Source organism: Xenopus tropicalis, chromosome 1 (assembly GCF_000004195.4).
Source record: "Xenopus tropicalis strain Nigerian chromosome 1, UCB_Xtro_10.0, whole genome shotgun sequence".
NCBI classification, from domain to species: Eukaryota; Metazoa; Chordata; class Amphibia; order Anura; family Pipidae; genus Xenopus; species Xenopus tropicalis.
In genome coordinates, this window is record NC_030677.2 from 134,519,877 (window position 1) to 134,537,521 (window position 17,645).

General features: G+C 35.1%; 1 protein-coding gene across 3 annotated transcripts in view; it reads left to right on the top strand.

Moving 5' to 3' along the window:
• Positions 1-17,362, top strand: part of ntrk2 (neurotrophic receptor tyrosine kinase 2) — a 122,542-nt gene extending 105,180 nt beyond the window's left edge. For 2 of the 3 annotated variants that reach the window (XM_012965748.3, XM_012965742.3), the window contains exons 16-17: positions 12,000-12,158; positions 12,976-17,362. In XM_012965748.3, coding sequence (XP_012821202.1) covers positions 12,000-12,158; positions 12,976-13,161 — 345 coding nt within the window. In that variant the 3' untranslated portion in view covers positions 13,162-17,362. The remainder of the gene's footprint in view (positions 1-11,999; positions 12,159-12,975) is intronic. The other variant, NM_001079185.1, reaches the window with a different exon arrangement.
• Positions 17,363-17,645: the final 283 nt, after the last annotated feature.

Sequence of the window (17,645 nt, forward strand, 5' to 3'; positions counted from 1 at the left end):
TAGTGTTTTTCTTACATTTTTTACTAACAATTTAGCAGATATTTCAGTTCTACACTATTATTTAATTGAAACAAAGGCATACAGTATATCCTGTCACATTTACTTAAAAGAAGCATTCTTATTGCATAAAATGTTTTTGTTGTTACCTTGGCAACTTTTGCTCAAAATTCCTGGATGTCACATAAGTGGCTGAAAAAGCAGGAGTAGTTATCCTTCTGCATTAAAATAGTTGCCTTAAACCTGTGACATTTGGCATTGCTACATAAATCAGGAGTGTGAGGAAGAATAAAAATAGAGTTATAGGCTCTTAATCCCAAGGGGAAGAGATTTAATATAATTTGTGTTTGGTGTGGATGATATGTCTATGTTGCATTTTATCTTGTAAAATACAGACAGTTTAAACAAGGGTTTATTTAGAGTTTCATAGGGTTTGGAAAAAAATGGTGAGGCATTGTATGCATATCAGTCCATTAAGGGATAACGAAAATAGTCTAGCAATTTCAACCTTGTAATAAGCTAAATTAGATAAAGAAATATATGTCTAAATTCACTACATTCCCAGCCTCATTTAAAAAAGTGGAACATAGTTCCAATCATAATTTTCAGATACAAATTACCATTTTTTGAAACCAAAGTGCAGCATTTACTCCCAGAATTCCATTGTAATTGCAGCTACATGAGAATTGCCATAAAGGCAACTTGTGCACGATGCAGCACTATGGAAGCATAGTCTTATAAGTTTGATAATTCAGTTACAAATATATATATGTGTGTATATATCTACACGTGCTAAGTCGGGACTGGGGATCTGAGGTGACTGCCCCACTGTACAACTGAACTAAATTGATCATGCATTGATGGCATTCAAAAAGGTACTTGCATCCGTAAGTGCAACTTGCAGCAGCACCAGTGTCCTCTCCTAGCAATTATTGATGCAAGGACCTTTTTGAATGCCATAAGTGCATGCTCAGTGTAAGACTGGGGTGTCTGGGACCCACTGGGGCTGTCACCTGAGCTACCCCCCATTCCAGTCATGGAGTCAGGAGAGGTGAAGTTACAAAATGCTGATACTGTATATAGTTATGACTCTCCATTACATCAGTGAATAATTTTTTTCAGTTGCCACGTAAGTGTATGTAGCAGCCCTGGAATACACAAAGCTACTTTTACCAGTCCAATATAAATATACCCCATAATTGGTTTACTAAATGATTGTAAAAACTTGAATGTATTATAACACATGAAGTGGCTTAAATCATAAAACTAGAAACAAAGACTTAACCATTCATATACAAAGTGAACACAATGTACAATAGGAGCACCTGATTGCCAGGTTTCTATTAAAAATTTCACTGGGCATTAGAGACAGTACTATAGAAAAGGGACAGACTGTTTATTTTGCTATTTTTAATTTACTTTAGGATAATCCTATGTAACAGGGTCACCTACGATTTCTATATCAGAATATTTCAATTATTTCAAGAACATGTCTCTTTCCTTTTTATTATACCATAATAAGACTTATGTGATTGGGTTGATAACTAAGTTACATTACAGAAAGCTGCCAATGTTTTAAGACTTAAATGATCTATAATGCACTTGGCTGTGCTATATAATATAGGTTGGTTTCATTATTTCCATTCCCTTACTGTCCTCCTGAGATTCTTTGGTCTGGTTTCTCACCAGACTCAGAATCTATTATTTATCACCGTTTTGTTACCATGTACTTATATCATCTTTCAAACTATTGTTTTTGTTAGTGGATTCTAAAAATACTATATAATGAAAGTGATCAAAATGAAGCATTTATTAAGAAAAAAAACTATATATATATATATATATATATATATAGTCTTGCAAAGAATCGGCACTCACCAGTATCGGGCACAGGCTGGGTGCTGACAAAAATAATACATCAAACTCAACAGTAGAAAGCACTCACAGCTACAGCAGTGCTGTAGCTGTGAGTGCTTTCTACTGTTGAGTTTGATATATATATATATATATATATATATATATATATATAATGCATTTTTTAATACACAACTATTTTTTTGCGATAAATCCGGTGTTGCTGGTCTTTTTTTCTATTTGTCTTATTTCTATTTACCTTGCACTCGGGATAAAGACTGAAGCGGAGTGCCAGCCCTGGTTTGATATGGATGTTGGTCAATATCCTCCATATGTCATAGGGATTATATGTAACAGAAATATAAAAATAAGGCCATGAAAATTAACTAAAGATAAAAAAAAGAGTCTCTGTAATGTTCATAAATTAGAACCATATTGGGTCAGAATGACCATAGGTGGCTGATGGCATGTGTCAGAAGAGGTTCCTGCTGAACCACATTTTTCCATGGGCCCCTTATAAACCAGGGGTTGCTTATAAACACCCCCTATATACCAGTTACTGTTGTGGAAACTTTAATATAAACCAATAAGGGAAATATAACATGGGCTTTGGACACTGGGATATTTCAGGGAACACTGAGTTTTTATTCACAAGCTTCATATTTTAGTTATTTCCTGTAGTTTGATGTATTTTTAAAAATATTTGTTTGCATGAGAGGGCCCATTCACAATTGTGTCTAATATTCTAGATCAGGAATTCTTAGCTTGTCATCCTAGACTTGGGTCCCCATGTTGTTAAGGGTAGGTTTCCATAGTTCAGTATATACACACATGATATCTCAGTGACTTCTGTATCTTTATAATGTTAGGAAGGGATCATATAGAATTCCACTGCAGGTGTGTGAAAGTACACTTATGGGTATATTTATCATGCTGTGTAAAAAGTGAAGCATTACCGGTGATGTTGCCCAGGGCAACCAATCAGCAATTAGATTTCAACAGTTAGAAAATCAAAGCAAAGCATCTGATTGGCTGCTATAAACAACATCACCGGTGATGTTTTACTCCACTTTTTACACAGCATGATGAATATACCCCTTAGACATGGAGGGTGATACTGAATAGTGGCCTCTAGTTATACGACTGCCTCTGTTGGTTACTCTGTGAACCTGCTTTTAGGTATGTTTTATCTATATTTTAAATATAGTGGGAGATAAACAAAAAAAAAAAGACTTTAATATAAACAGTGTCGCATCCCATCCATCCTCTGGGCCAATGTACATTTACATGTCAGGGTTTCTTCATCAATGACCTTTGCTAAGACATTGCCTTAACTGGATAGAAATGCAGCTGGGTCCCCCAAGAGTGAATAATTAATGTAATAATTTAGTACATAAAGTAATGCTTGCAAGCAGAACCCCCACCATTTAGCATTAATACTGATGCATTATTAAAGATGCAATTTTTTTTTAGTTGGCATGACTACCTCACTGCATCATCTTTACAGTATTTTGGAAAGACTAATCCTCATTTTGTCTCTAAATGCTTTATAATTTAGAATAATGGCACATCTATCCTGTTTGGGTTATCTGTGGAGTTTACCCATTTGCTGCAGAAAAAGGGTTAACCTCAACTTTGACTTCTCATAGCAGTTGTTGATATTACTGGTCCTGCGCATTCCAGGGCTCAGTTGCCATGGCAGCCAGCTTGTTCTGCAAGAAATAGGCAATTCAGAACAGGGAAGATGGAGGCTAGAAATAGTCATTAGTGCTTCAGTTAGTATGCATTGCCATTATTTCACTCAGCTTTAACCATTCAATATGAATTATTTATTTGTATATCAGCAGGTAAAAGTCTGTGGAATATGTATATATGTTTGTGCACACTCATGCACACCAGCACAAGCACACAGACAGGCATACGTGTTATTTATTTACACATTATGTATAGTTAAACAGGTTGTGTGTGCATGCTAATTCTGTATATTGTTTAGCACTACAAATAAAATACACAGGGAATTACTGTGGTACAGCAGTGCCTGCTTGCTGTCTGCTTCTGATTAATGATTGTGCTTCCGTATAAGCCTTCACTTTATCAGGATTTATTTCTGTCCTAATTCCCCACCCTGTTATAGTGATACTTAGCTCAGCTTCTGTGCACCTAGTAAATACTGTGTGTGTGTGCACAATCACACTCAAAGGACTCTTAAGTAATACTTACTTATATCAGACAACTGTGAGATATAAACCATTTTTAATTATTCTTTAGCAGACAACATTTTTTCAGCTATAGTATAGACACAGTGATGACTTTTCTAATAATACAATTATTTACTATGTGTGGTTCCTAGCAGACTGTGCATTTCTTGTTTATGGGGCAACACAAAAACAAAGGAGATCTGTAGTTTATACAGTATGTTGCATGAGCCCTGCCTTGAAGTTTTGGACAAAAGTGTGATGTTGTTAATACTTTAGATTGTAAGATCTTGGGAGTAGGGCCCTCTAATCCGATTTTTACTATGTAAACCTTAGTTTGTTTAATTATTGTAAGATCCCCGTTCAATATAAATTAATGTAAATTGCTGCATGATTTGCTAGCACTATATAAATACATTGTATTGTATTGTTATTGTATTTGTTTATTTATATAGCACCACAATTGTGTGTAATGCTTTACAAGACATAAACACAAACAGTGGTATAGTTATACGGTAACTGATGATGATGTTGGTTTACTGTAACTCTCTACTCTGCCAGTAACTATATTAGAATAAAATGCCCAGCAGTGATTCCTAAGTATTAATTGTATATTTACTGAACATTGAAATAAGGAAACTAGGTATTTCTTGTGCAGAAATGATGAAGCAAACAAATCCAGTTCTAGATATGTGACTGGTAGATAGATTATACAAAAGATACAGTATTTTATATGGCCCATATATATGGTTATCTGAAATATTATGATAGGAGACTGTTTGCTTTGAAGCTGATGCATTGCTGCTTGCAAATTGCCCATTAGACATATTAGTTTTATAAAGGAGGCAGAGATGCTAAAAAATTGCACTCAAAATAATAGAGACATGCCAATAAAACTTGTGTAAGGTAAAGCAGGACCTACATTTTTATAAACCTCAGGGTTTCTCAGTAGGCTCAGCATGTTGACATCCACAGGTATTTTCTTCAGTTTTCTTCAAAGCAGACTTGGTATGATGTCAATATGTTATCCCCCCCTTGTGGTCACATCTGAGAACTAGATGTGAATTTTCCATAAAAGTAGAACGGTGTTACATTCTTAATAACAAAGTACAATCAGAACATTTATTGCCATATTTATCTGCTTTCACTGGTACCAATTTGTACAGCTCATTAAAAAACAGCAATTTCTTTTCTCCACTGGAACAATTCTATTCAGGATGGAAAATGATTTTCCAAATTGTTAGTCACCTTGTGAATTGTACCATAGTTTTATAGTGTTTAAAGCTACTGCTGGCTGAGATGGGCTGAAATCTATAAAGGTATGGGATCTGTTATTTGGATATCCGGACACAACAGTACCTTGTACTAAATCCCAACTAAGATATAATTATTTCTTTCTGGAGGCAAAACAATCCTATTGGGTTTATTTAATGTTTAAATGATTCTTTAGTAGATTCAGACGCACAGCTTTGTTCAAATGGTATGAAGTAGGTCTTAATACTCCTGTAATCCTTCACCATGTTGTTTTTACCAAACTTTGGATGGATATTAATGCTCAGGGCTACTGCTGAGCTGTGCTGAGTACTAAAACCCCTACAGGAAATGTATGTGTTTGACTACTACTGTAAGCCATCAAACACATTCTGACAAGTGACACCTTTATTATCTCTGATAAATGTGTCAGTTTGTTTAAAGCTTCCCTGACTGTCAGGAAAATATCCCTGATGGTCAGGAAAGTTTTGATGAATCCTTAGCACTAGCGGTTGAAGGTTCAATCCCAGCCTGGGCAATATTTGCAATGAGCTTGTATGTTGTCCCCATGTCTGTGTTGTTCCCTCCAGGTGCCCCAGTTTGTCTGGCACTGCAAAATCATATAGGCAGATTAATTGGCTACTGAAAAAATGCTGAAAGAATTTGTGAATCTGATAGGGACATAGATAACAAGCTGCACTGGGGCAGCGACTGATGTGAATGGTGTATAATCTCTGTAAAGCACAGAATATGTCACTGGAATGCAAATTAAAACGAAAAATAAAAAAGTTCAACTGCCTAATAATCTTTCTGGATTTGTCAGTGTGAACTGTCATACATCTGCCCCTAGTTTTAAAGAAAATACTTTCAAATATAGGAGCTTAGGTATTCCTGTAGTCCTTGAGTTTGTTTTTTCCTCTATATATCCATTTTTAATGAACCAGTTCAAGTTTCTAAACCAATGTGAGCCACCTAGCCTTCAGACTTTACAGACACGGGATGCAGGAAGTGTTTCCTATCAAAATGTAACAAGAGCCTAAGATTTCCCATAGAGACCATCATCAATTGCATGAGGCCTTGTCAAGGGCAAGACATTAACCAAAGCACAAATAACTGATAAATTCATGACAAGTCCTGGCCTTCTTCATGATATGTCCCTTATGTAATAAAAAGAATCACAATCATTGGTTTTTCCAACTTGGTGATTTCAACATCATGGATAAATTATTGTATAGTGTATTAAAATGAGTATTTTCCAAACTTTAGCTAATATGACCTTCAGTTTAGTTCACAGTAATATATATTACTATAACACTTCCAAAGCAGGAATAACATTTGTGTTGAGAACATTCAGAATAGCTTGCTATACCAAAGCCGTTACCAGTCCTAGATCTTCAAAACATTCCTGAAAGGACCAATGAATCAAGATTAATTTGATCATACCATCACCTCTTGAACACTGGATCTCTACTATTTTCCACTATTTTTAAGCAAGAAGTGATAGCAATGATTTATATGCATGTTTCATTTTCATTAATAAGTTACTTTCCCTCTTTTTTTCTTAAACAAAGTACAGGTATGGGATCTATTATCCCGGAAACCTGTTATCCAGAAATTTCCGGTTTACAGGCCATCTCCCATAGACTTCTTATTAAACAAATAATTCTAATTTTTAAAAATGATTTCTTTTTTCTCTGTAATAATAAAACAGTACATTGTACCTTGTAATTAATCCTTATTGGTGGCAAAACAATCTTATTGGGTTTAATGAATATTTAAATTATTTTTTAGTAGACTTAAGGTATGATGATTCAAATTACAGAAAGACCACTTATCCGGTGTATACCTTTTACAATATAATTTTAGGTGCTACTTTAAATGATGCTTGGAAAGTACTTAAAAAGAACGAATTGCAGGGGCCATAATGATTTTATAATTATCAATATATACTAACAATTTAGTGTCATTACATGGAACCAACATAATGCGTCACTCAAACATATCAGTATTGCAATAATAACAATAATTAGCACAATAATTGGCTCTACCTTGACTATAGTTACGTACTTGTGCTTCCAGGAATGAAGTCTAAACTTTCCTTTGTAAATGGGGAGCCCTATGTATAAATGTACATAAACTGTATATATATATACATATAAGTACTGTATCTCCTCCTTTTCCTATCCACCCCCCTTTTTTTTTTACAATCCTTTTTTTTTTTTTTACAGATTTACTTCCCTTACCCTTTACTCTTATTCCCTTGTGTACAGTAGTTCTCTTGCCCACTCCTATAGTTTCCACTTTCAACTACTACTCAGTATTTATCTTTTCTTTTTACCCCTTTTCCATCATTTCACATTATTTATAGTACCGGTTATGCAGAATGCTTGGAACCTGGACTTTTATAGATAAGGGATCTTTCCATAATTTGGATCATTAAATAAACTCCATAAACCCAAACCAGGATTGTTTCTTAGTTGAGATGAAGTACAATGTACTGTATCAGTTCAGAGAAAAAGGAAATCATTTTTAAAAATTCACATTATTTTATTAAATTGGAGTCTATGGGAGATGGCCTTCCTGTAATTCAAAGCTTTGCAGATAACAGGCCCTGCACCTGTTATCCTTCTTTTATTCTCTATTGTATCCCACTTATGTGTAGAGCTTCCTCTCTATCCTGCTTTTATTCAGTTATATACAATTTCTTTTTCTTTTACCCCTTTTCTTTTATTTTTCCCATATTCTTTAAAGCATAGAATTTGTATTTGCCATTTTTTCACTGTCACCATTTTTTCTGCTGCTGGGTAATGCACTGAGGAAGGTGTTTGCACAGGGAAACCCACAGACAGGAGCCCCCACTCTGAGTAGGCACGTGTCACAAGCTTATTGCATAGTGTTGCTATCCTGCTAGCGTGCCTGGGAACTATGAAAAAGCACCAGAGCAAGGTTTTGCTGTACAACCCCCAAAATATTTTCTGTTGCTTTTTGCACCTCTTTCTTTCTCTGCTTCTCTAACCTACATTTGTAATGCCATTTTCTTCTTCTTACTTATTTAATTCATTGTTTGTTTTAACCCCTTTTTGGTTGTATTCAGATTATTTAGCTACTGGCCATATCAGTCCAAACCACAAATATAATATTAAAAGAACCGCTCATTCATGGAATGATTTTCTCTGTTGTGGTTACGCTGGTGGTGCAGCAGAGACTTCTCCATGTGGTTTCTGTAAATTGGCTTGTCACCATAATGCATTAAAGTGAGTTAAGCTTTATTGAACAGAATATGTTAACATGTCAGGAAGCAGTATTGATAAGCATAACTTAGAAGATAGACAAGGGTATATATATTGAGTGTGACAGGCTTTTAAGTAGAGCCGTTAAGGTTTTTCTGCATGTCATTCTCAAACTTCCATTTAGATGGGTTACAGGAAAATGGATTGCTTGTATTTGTCCTTAATAATGCATATGTAAAATGAAATAAAGACATGATTAGTATGTTCCTTTGGTTACTTTGTTTCATTGTGTACACCTGTGTACACAGGATTGTATATTCCTATGCAAGGTATGTTATTTCTTAGATCTAAGGACATGGCGGGTTTAATTGTGTAACCATGGATCAACAGGTAAAACAATGTAACACTGATAACTTACATTACTACCCCAACTACATTACTTACAGTACACATAAGGCCCATGTCCCACAGAGTGTGTTAGTTGCCCCCGATAGATCTTTGCTATTGCGGGTGACTAACCGTTCCGAAAATGCCTTTCCACCGGCAACAATAGGAGTCACACAAAGTTGCCTGCAGGGGCAAACTTTGCATGACTCGGGAAAACTGAAGTGATGCTAAGACCTTTTCACTGGCTATTCCTATTTGTGCTTGTGGAAAGGCATTTCGGAGCAGTTAGTTGCCCACGATAGCAGAGATTTATCACAGACGACTAACATACTCTGTGGGACATCAACCTAATGAATCACATGGTAACCCTTTCAAATGCAATTGACTAGAACAGCTCAGCATTTTGACCATGATTTACTAATGCAGATGCTATTAGTTTGGAATTCTGTGGAAAATGCTGTGTTACAATTACAATTTGCGCGCACATTTGTGACAATGAGACCTAAAACCTCTCGGCATAATATTATTAATGTTAAATCAATAATATAAAGTGCATTATGTTTACTATTTTTTGAGTCTGCTCCTTATTGTTAAGATATACCAGTGAGGATCGGTTATTACCCGGTTTCTTTTGGTCATGCAACTATAGTGGGATCACAGCATTCTGCTTTAAGAGCAAATGTTTTATTTTTTAATGAGATGTTGCAAGCATAATTTCAAAGGTTGAGATATGGGACCCTTACCTAAAAATGTAGTATAATCCGGTGATCAGGAGTAATTTTAAATGTGGCCTTACCTTTATGTGTCCTGTAGCATGTTTATTACAGCTCTGCCTGTCCCACAAAAATTAGTGGCTGCACTGCAGCACAATTGCACTCAGTTAAACATTACTAATGAGAGGCCTGTCACAGAGAAGTAATAATGATAGACCCTATCTGGAACGTGTCTGCAAAGTTGTAAGTGTATATATACAGTACTTTGATTTTCCAAGGATAAGTAAACCTAGCCCACGGTGTGCTGATATATCCAGGTGTGATGGTCTGCAGGGAAACAGCCTTAGCTTCCTGCAGTTCATGTGTAACATTGTTACAGTACGAGCAGATATAATTGGTTGTGGGCAGCTAGAAGAAGGCAAAGAGGGTTTTTTGATGCAAAACTAAGATCTTACATTATTTTTCTTCAAATCACAGAATATAACTATAAAAGCTTTACTGGATATTAATGATTTTTATGCATGTTTGACAAATGGAAACTTGAAACAAAAATAGTTTAAATAGTAATATATTTCAGAAACTCAATACATAGTCTACAGCTCAATTCCAAATCTATATTAAATATGGAAGCACCATTGTCAAATTTCATACCTCTATTTCATGGGACCTGAGATCCTTTTCATCCAATGACATCATTGTAATTTGACAATGTCCTGATGCTGGTTTTATAATAGTTTTCCCAGTCCCACCCATAAGTATACATTTATTCCTTTCTAAATAAAATTGCAATTATCATTTTCTGCTGAAAAATAAATTATGCATCCTAGTAATTACACTTTTCGGATTAATAAGCATAACATCCCTCTTATGAACATTAAACATAAAAATAATTAAGCATGTGTCTTAAAGGTCCTTTTTTTTTTGCTCTGGGTATCTTAGCAGTGTTTCTGGCTGCTGTTGAAGTTACTGGCACTCTTACCTTTTAAGTGTACATGTACATAAATAAAAAATAAAAGAAGAAGAGTATTATTTCACAGATGCTTTGTATTCCTGGTTGGCAGAAATTGAAACAATTTGTTTTTAATGTAATGTATCTAATATTACATGCTGTGGTCAAATCTCTAGAGTATAATATCACTTAAATGCATTTTTTTCCTGAGCAAGATGATAGGTACTGTAATGTGATTGGCTCTGCCATGCTATTATTATTGATCATAAGGTTTATTGAGTTGCTACTGTCATATGTGCCTTTTTCAGCCTGTCACTTAACATATTGATATTTGTTGAACATCAATCATGCAGAACATACTCTCTACTAAATTCTCAGAGATCTGTATAACTGTCCTGTCTATGGCTTGTACCATTGTTAATGTGTTCTTTGTTAAAGATTTCAGCTATTATACAAAACACTATATACTATTGTTATACTGCATAGAATGAATTTCTATGCAGTAACCTCTAGGTAAGGTTTCAAGACCATGTTGACATTTATCAAGAGTCATGGATTTTACTACTATACATTAAAGAGAAAATATACCTTAATGTTAAATAAGTTTTACTATCATTTTATGTTTTTATAAACTCTAAATGTGCATGTACTCTTCTGCATCAAAAGCCTTCTTTATCCAGTTATCTGTATATATCAGTATCTCAAGACCAAAATAGCTAGGCATGGTTCACTACATTTACTAAGCAAAAACACAAGAACAAATCTACTCTCAGGGGCACATGTACTAATCCACGAATCCGAATCACGAATGTAAAAAAATCATATTGGAAACGAAAATTTCGGAAGATCACAAATATCACGAAAATGCTTACGAAAAAATCGTATTAATCATGATAATATCGTATTGGCGATCCGAAAGTCACGAAATTTTCGTACCGAACAATTGTAAACAGCGGTAAAACCTTTCCGATTTTTTCGTGCAAATGTCCGAAAAAGTCGTGCGCCGTACGAAAAAGTTGTGCGGATGCCCGAAAAAATCGGCAAAAATATGCTCGAAGCGTTCGCATGAACACTCGAGCATTCATGCTTTTGTAATTTTGCCCCTCAGACATTACATTTTTTTTACTCTAGATGAAAAGGCATAAAAGCATTTATAATTTACAAAAAGGTAAATCTGGCAAATATAAAAGCTTCTGATGGCAAAATGCAAGTTACAGTAGGCACATTACACCTTAACCATTTCCTGATATGCTGCATATCATTGAGGGCATGTTTAGCATTACCATAGCCCTATATTTGTTTGTCTGTATATGCTTTACAATGGCACATTCAGAAAGAAAAAGGCAGTTCAGCTCCTCATTTATTAATAGTTGCTTGTAATCATCTTAAATGTAGATTAATTAAGCTGTTTTTTTTATTTCAGGTTGGTGGGCACACAATGCTGCCAATCCGCTGGATGCCCCCTGAGAGTATCATGTACAGGAAATTCACAACAGAAAGCGATGTTTGGAGTTTGGGAGTTGTATTATGGGAGATTTTCACTTATGGAAAACAGCCTTGGTATCAGCTTTCAAACAATGAGGTTTGTATATACAACACCCCCTAATATAAAACAATAAATGCTAGAGCAACACATTTTGTCTTTTTCTTTCATTAGATAAGAACAGTTCATTGTATCTGTATAAGGCCTTCTGCGTTCATCTAGACAGTGGGAAACTGTAGTACATCTATGGGATCATTTATCCGGACACCTATCCAGAAAACTCTGAATTACGGGAAGGACATCTCCCATAGACTCTATTTTAATGAAATCATTAAAATTTTTAAAAATGATTCCCTGTTTCTCTGTAATAATAAACCAGTACAGGTATGGGACCTGTTATCCAGAATGCTCGAGACCCAGGGTTTTCTGGATAAGGAATCTAACCGTAATTTGGATCTCCATAACTTAAGTCTGCTAAAAATCATTTAAATATTGAATAAACCCACTCCTGTCCTTACTGCCTGCCATAGGACAAGTGGCAAGTGCAGGGCCCCATTGTATCTTGTAAATCTGAAAGTACAGATAATTAGAGCTTTCAGTTTTCATACACATTAAATGTTATAGCAACATTAAAAATATCTTTCTCTACATGTGGCCAATAATACCTAAACTAAAATAATTTAACTTGTAATGGTAAATGTATGACAATATGCCCTCGGCATGATAACTCAAGGTGAACAAGGACACAATTAGCTACATACGAAGATATCGAAATCCCAATTTTTTAATATCTCACTATAGCTTCACTGCGAGTGATACTATAAGCATGGGAGACTTCTGAACCATTTGCATTAGGGAGAACCTTTTTTACTTTTTTTCCTTATTTTATTAACATAGTGTGTTTATCCGGTTTTAGGTAATAGAGTGCATAACCCAAGGGAGAGTTCTCCAGCGTCCTCGCACGTGCCCGAAGGAAGTCTATGACCTCATGCTGGGTTGTTGGCAGAGGGAGCCTCATATGAGGCTTAATATCAAGGAAATACACAGCCTCCTTCAGAACTTGTCAAAAGCATCTCCTGTATACCTTGATATCCTTGGCTAAGAGATCAACGTGTTAGTTGTTCATGCTCGATAAATGAATGTGGTGAACTACTGCAGAACTCCATGAAATGTGTTATAACCTCTGACAGTATTATTGACAAAGATTCTGAGAAGCTTTCAAAGGGCAAGCTACATAAACTACTCCATTTCTACAATGCACAGTATTGACTATTTGCCATGACTATGTTGTATCTTTTTCTCCCAAGCTTATGTCTACTTTAGCATTGTTCCTACTCGCCTTCAGTTTTCCTTTGGTTCTCTCTTATATTACCCACCACTGTATGCTTCTGCCCTTACGTAATACAGAATAATTAGACAAAAGGCCTTAAAACCTTCTCTGTTAATCAGCAGGCAAGCATGTCTGTTTACCACATCTAACAATGCCTTGTATTTCCTGCCTTCGATGTGGATCAAAAAGGGAAAAAAAACACGACACAAACTTTACCAGTGATGTACATATATATTTAGAGTTCCTATTGACTCTTAGTAACCTCTGCGTTTGGTTTTTGTGCACTTATGGCAATTGATGGACAAGATACGTACTTGATTGCAGGAAAAATTAAACCCGAAGCGATTCTCCTTTAGTCAGAAGACATGTCCATGGAGTCACATATAACAGTCTACCTACAATAACCTGAAGAAACAGATTCAATGCATTTTACTCAGAAAATGATAAGACTCCCTTATTTGTGCTTGGCTATTCCTTTATCATCACGTAGCTCAGTACATGGTAAAAACATATATGTTGCCTGTTTGCCATGCCTTGTCATATCTATGATCATCTCTTTCCTACATGCAGTAAAACTAATACTATAATAAAACATTAACCAAACAACTTAAGAGACTAAGATCATCACAATGTGATGCTGTGTTTAAATAATACTGCACCCAACAGACAATCTCTAGTGACCATTTCAGTCTCCTTATGTATAGCTCAAGCAAGGTGTGGTCAATTCTTTCTGGCCTGAAAGATATTTTGTTGGTTTTGTGTGAAGATAGGATGGGGGGAAAGCAGGAGTTAAATATGTATTTTTACTGTTGAAAAAGTAATGGCCTGATGCAAAATTTGAGCTTGCTTTCTCTTCTGGTAAATAAACATATAAGCATATTTCCAGGCAAGACAAGTCTGAAATGCACAATTAAATGGCTGGGGTTTGATCATTTATGTCTGTAGGCTCTGGCTTGTTGTTCATATGACTGTATGTAAGATTGTTTAAAAAAAATGATACTTTCTAAACTGTGTGTGATGTTAAACTCGGAGGCAGCGCATGCTTATATATGTTACTGGCATGATGTGTCCAAATCAAAGGTATTTAAAGATGCTCCCAAATACATACTTAAAACATGAAAACCAATATCATGGTTGCTTTCCACATTGGTGAAAATGACCATAGTTTATGCCTCAGATAATACACTGCAATTTATAAAAGCCAGGCCCATGTCAAAGAAAAAATTTGGTGTGAAGTCATCAGCTCTGATAATAACTTTCCCAGAAAGCTGGCCTTTGCTCCTGGTATTAAATAAGCGCTAGTATGTATCTGAAGTCATAACATCATTTTTTAGGATAAAACCAGAACATTTTGTGGGACAAAATGATTGCTCTGCAATGTTATATATATTTATAAACATTGACATCTATGGAAATCTTTCTATTGTTAAACTTGAAATAATCAGATTTCCCCCCAAAAAATGCTGGTTTTGTGGCTCATTATTGCCCCACTTCTGTACTGCATCATGTTTAATATTTTGTTTTAATAATTACATGTGCATTACTAGTGGTATCTCTATATTTTCTCTTTAATCTGTTTGTCGGATCACTAAAATGATTGTAAGCAAACAATTGCACTGTTCTTTGATCAATGTTAAAGCCCACAAACAGACTTGTAATGCTGTCAGAAAAGTCACATGGGTTCCCTGACTTTTACCAAACACCTTAGGGGTTTTTAACATATATTGAATTTTTCTGTGAATTTCTGCTGTGAAGTTTTCCTCATAATGTCTCACTCAGATAATTCTGATAGGTAAATGTAAATAGGTAAATTATATAAGAGTGACTACCACAAAATGCACTTGCTTTAATAAAATGACAAAACTCTCAGCGGAAAGGGGTCTAACACAGAAAACTGCCTCATTCTGGACATGATACATATTGTTGTCAGTCTCTTGAAGGTGCAAGTTATACACGTGCAGATATTTGTGTGTTGTTACGTTGTTTGACTTTAAATCTACTTGGTAGAAACTCTGCAAGACTTTTCTTTAAAGATCAGTATTTCAATGTCTTTCATGCCCTAGCTTGCAGAAAAATGCCCAACCTCTGCCTATTCTACTTAAGTAGTTTAGTAATATGTACGTGTTACTAAGATGAACAGATACTGTTAGAATATCTGGAATGTAGTCTGTGTGACTAAACATTATTTCAGTGGTTCCTAATGGCTATTGACTATGTCTTCTCAATCTCTTGCTCTCTTCACTCACCAAAAAAAGTACAGCAGTAATAACCAACAAATACTAGAACTGTCAGTTCTGCTCTCCATGGTGTATTTAGGTCAGCAGCCAGTGGAGAACAATATAGTGGGCTTCCTTGTTATATAAAGGTGTCAAGTAATCACTTTAACAAGGGTAGACAGTCCTGAGTTATTCAGCTGTAGGCGTATAAGGTGCATTGTCAGGCTGGAGCTGGTTGTTATAGTTTAACAACAGCTGGAAAAAACAGGCATTTAATCTCTCAACTATAAAGTGTCAGAACCCATCTGCTGAAATCAGTAATGTATCAGGCCAAAACATAATATTTGTGCATTATACACACAAACAGGCACACATATAAAGTACATTTTTAAATTATACACATAATTACAGAGATAAAACTGTTCTGGTTTCTGGATTTTTCAATGCAAAGCATTGACACATTACAGTACAATTACACATTACAGTACAATTGATTTTATTAGAACTACTTGGCATACTATTCTTATGATGTAGATCCTACATATTGATATTGTGACATGGATTATCTTTACATTAACATTTACTTTGTCACTTGTCCGGATTATATTTTCTGTTGTTATTTTTACTTCATCAGTTACTGTGTTTCTCTACATAATTCCTAATAATGCCCGAGATACAACACTGCATTAACTCACGGAGGCCAAACATATTGTTTTTTACTAGTCTAAATGTAATAGAACAATCAAAGTTAAGTGTTATGGCCCTGGTGCCATATTGCCCTGACATTAGTGAATTCACTACCACTCACCCTTTGCCCTTGGAGTCTGCCCTCTGAACCCACCATCTGCACATCTATATACTTACTGAATCCCACGTTCTGCTGTGTGGGTATCAAGGAAATACAATAGCATAAGGAATGACCCACGATAGGGCTAATTATTGCTAGCCATCCTAATGTTATCAATTACCTATATATGTACTATGGACACAAGCTGATTACTGGGTACTGGTTATTATTTTCCGAATATAATATTCATTGCTGTGATGCAGATTTCCATTACATTGGCATGCACCTGTTTGTATTGTCTATGTCTCACCTTTCCCAACCTGTACTTTTACTGAAGAGCCTTCATAACCCAGTTTTTATTAAAAAAGAAGACACATTTTATTGATTAAATTTGCACTATAATATGATTTCATATTTATATTTTAGAAAGGATGTTTCTTTATTTGCTTTATTTGTTTATAGGAATCACGATTCCATTATTTACAGCAATGACCAACACTATGTTTGTATTGGTTAAAGCAAAACAAATTAGCCCTGATGTCCTCGTGTGGCTCTATCAACCACAAACGTATCACAACTAAACAGAGATTATGAAAAAAGGCTATTAAAGAATGTATTTTTATTTTTAAACATTGACACAGTCATTAAAATACAAAATTAAAAGTGAATATTTCAGTGAATTGTGTATTTTATATGTTTTCGTATTGAGTGTTCTGTTGTTATGACAAAATGGTGTTTTGAAGGGTTTGAATGACAAACAAAACAAAATACTTTTATATCTCATTTGAAAAATGTTGAACAAGAGGATAGATACATTTAAATCCATAACATTTCATTTTCTGTTACTATATTTCTTTAGAACTTTTTATCAGGCATATTATTAGTCTGATTTCACTCCTGCACGTCAGATTGATGTTCATGCAAGAATGACATGTGAAATTGGGTTTCATTAAAATTATCCACCAATTTACATAGATGGTTGTTGACTTACTGTATATGCCATAAAAACAGTATTTGAAGATGAAAGTTAATGGTAGAGAAGAAATTAAGGTCATGAACATTCTCATTACCTATCCTCTTAATCTACCATCTGAATCCTTTGGGTTAGAAGCTACTGTATGGCAATGAGCAGCATAAAGAACAGCAGAAAAGTTTGCTGGGAACATTGGGGACTGGTGGAGAAATTAAAAATAATATGCATAAACATATAGGAACATGGGCTGGGAGTGGTACAAACATGGCAATGGTAGGTA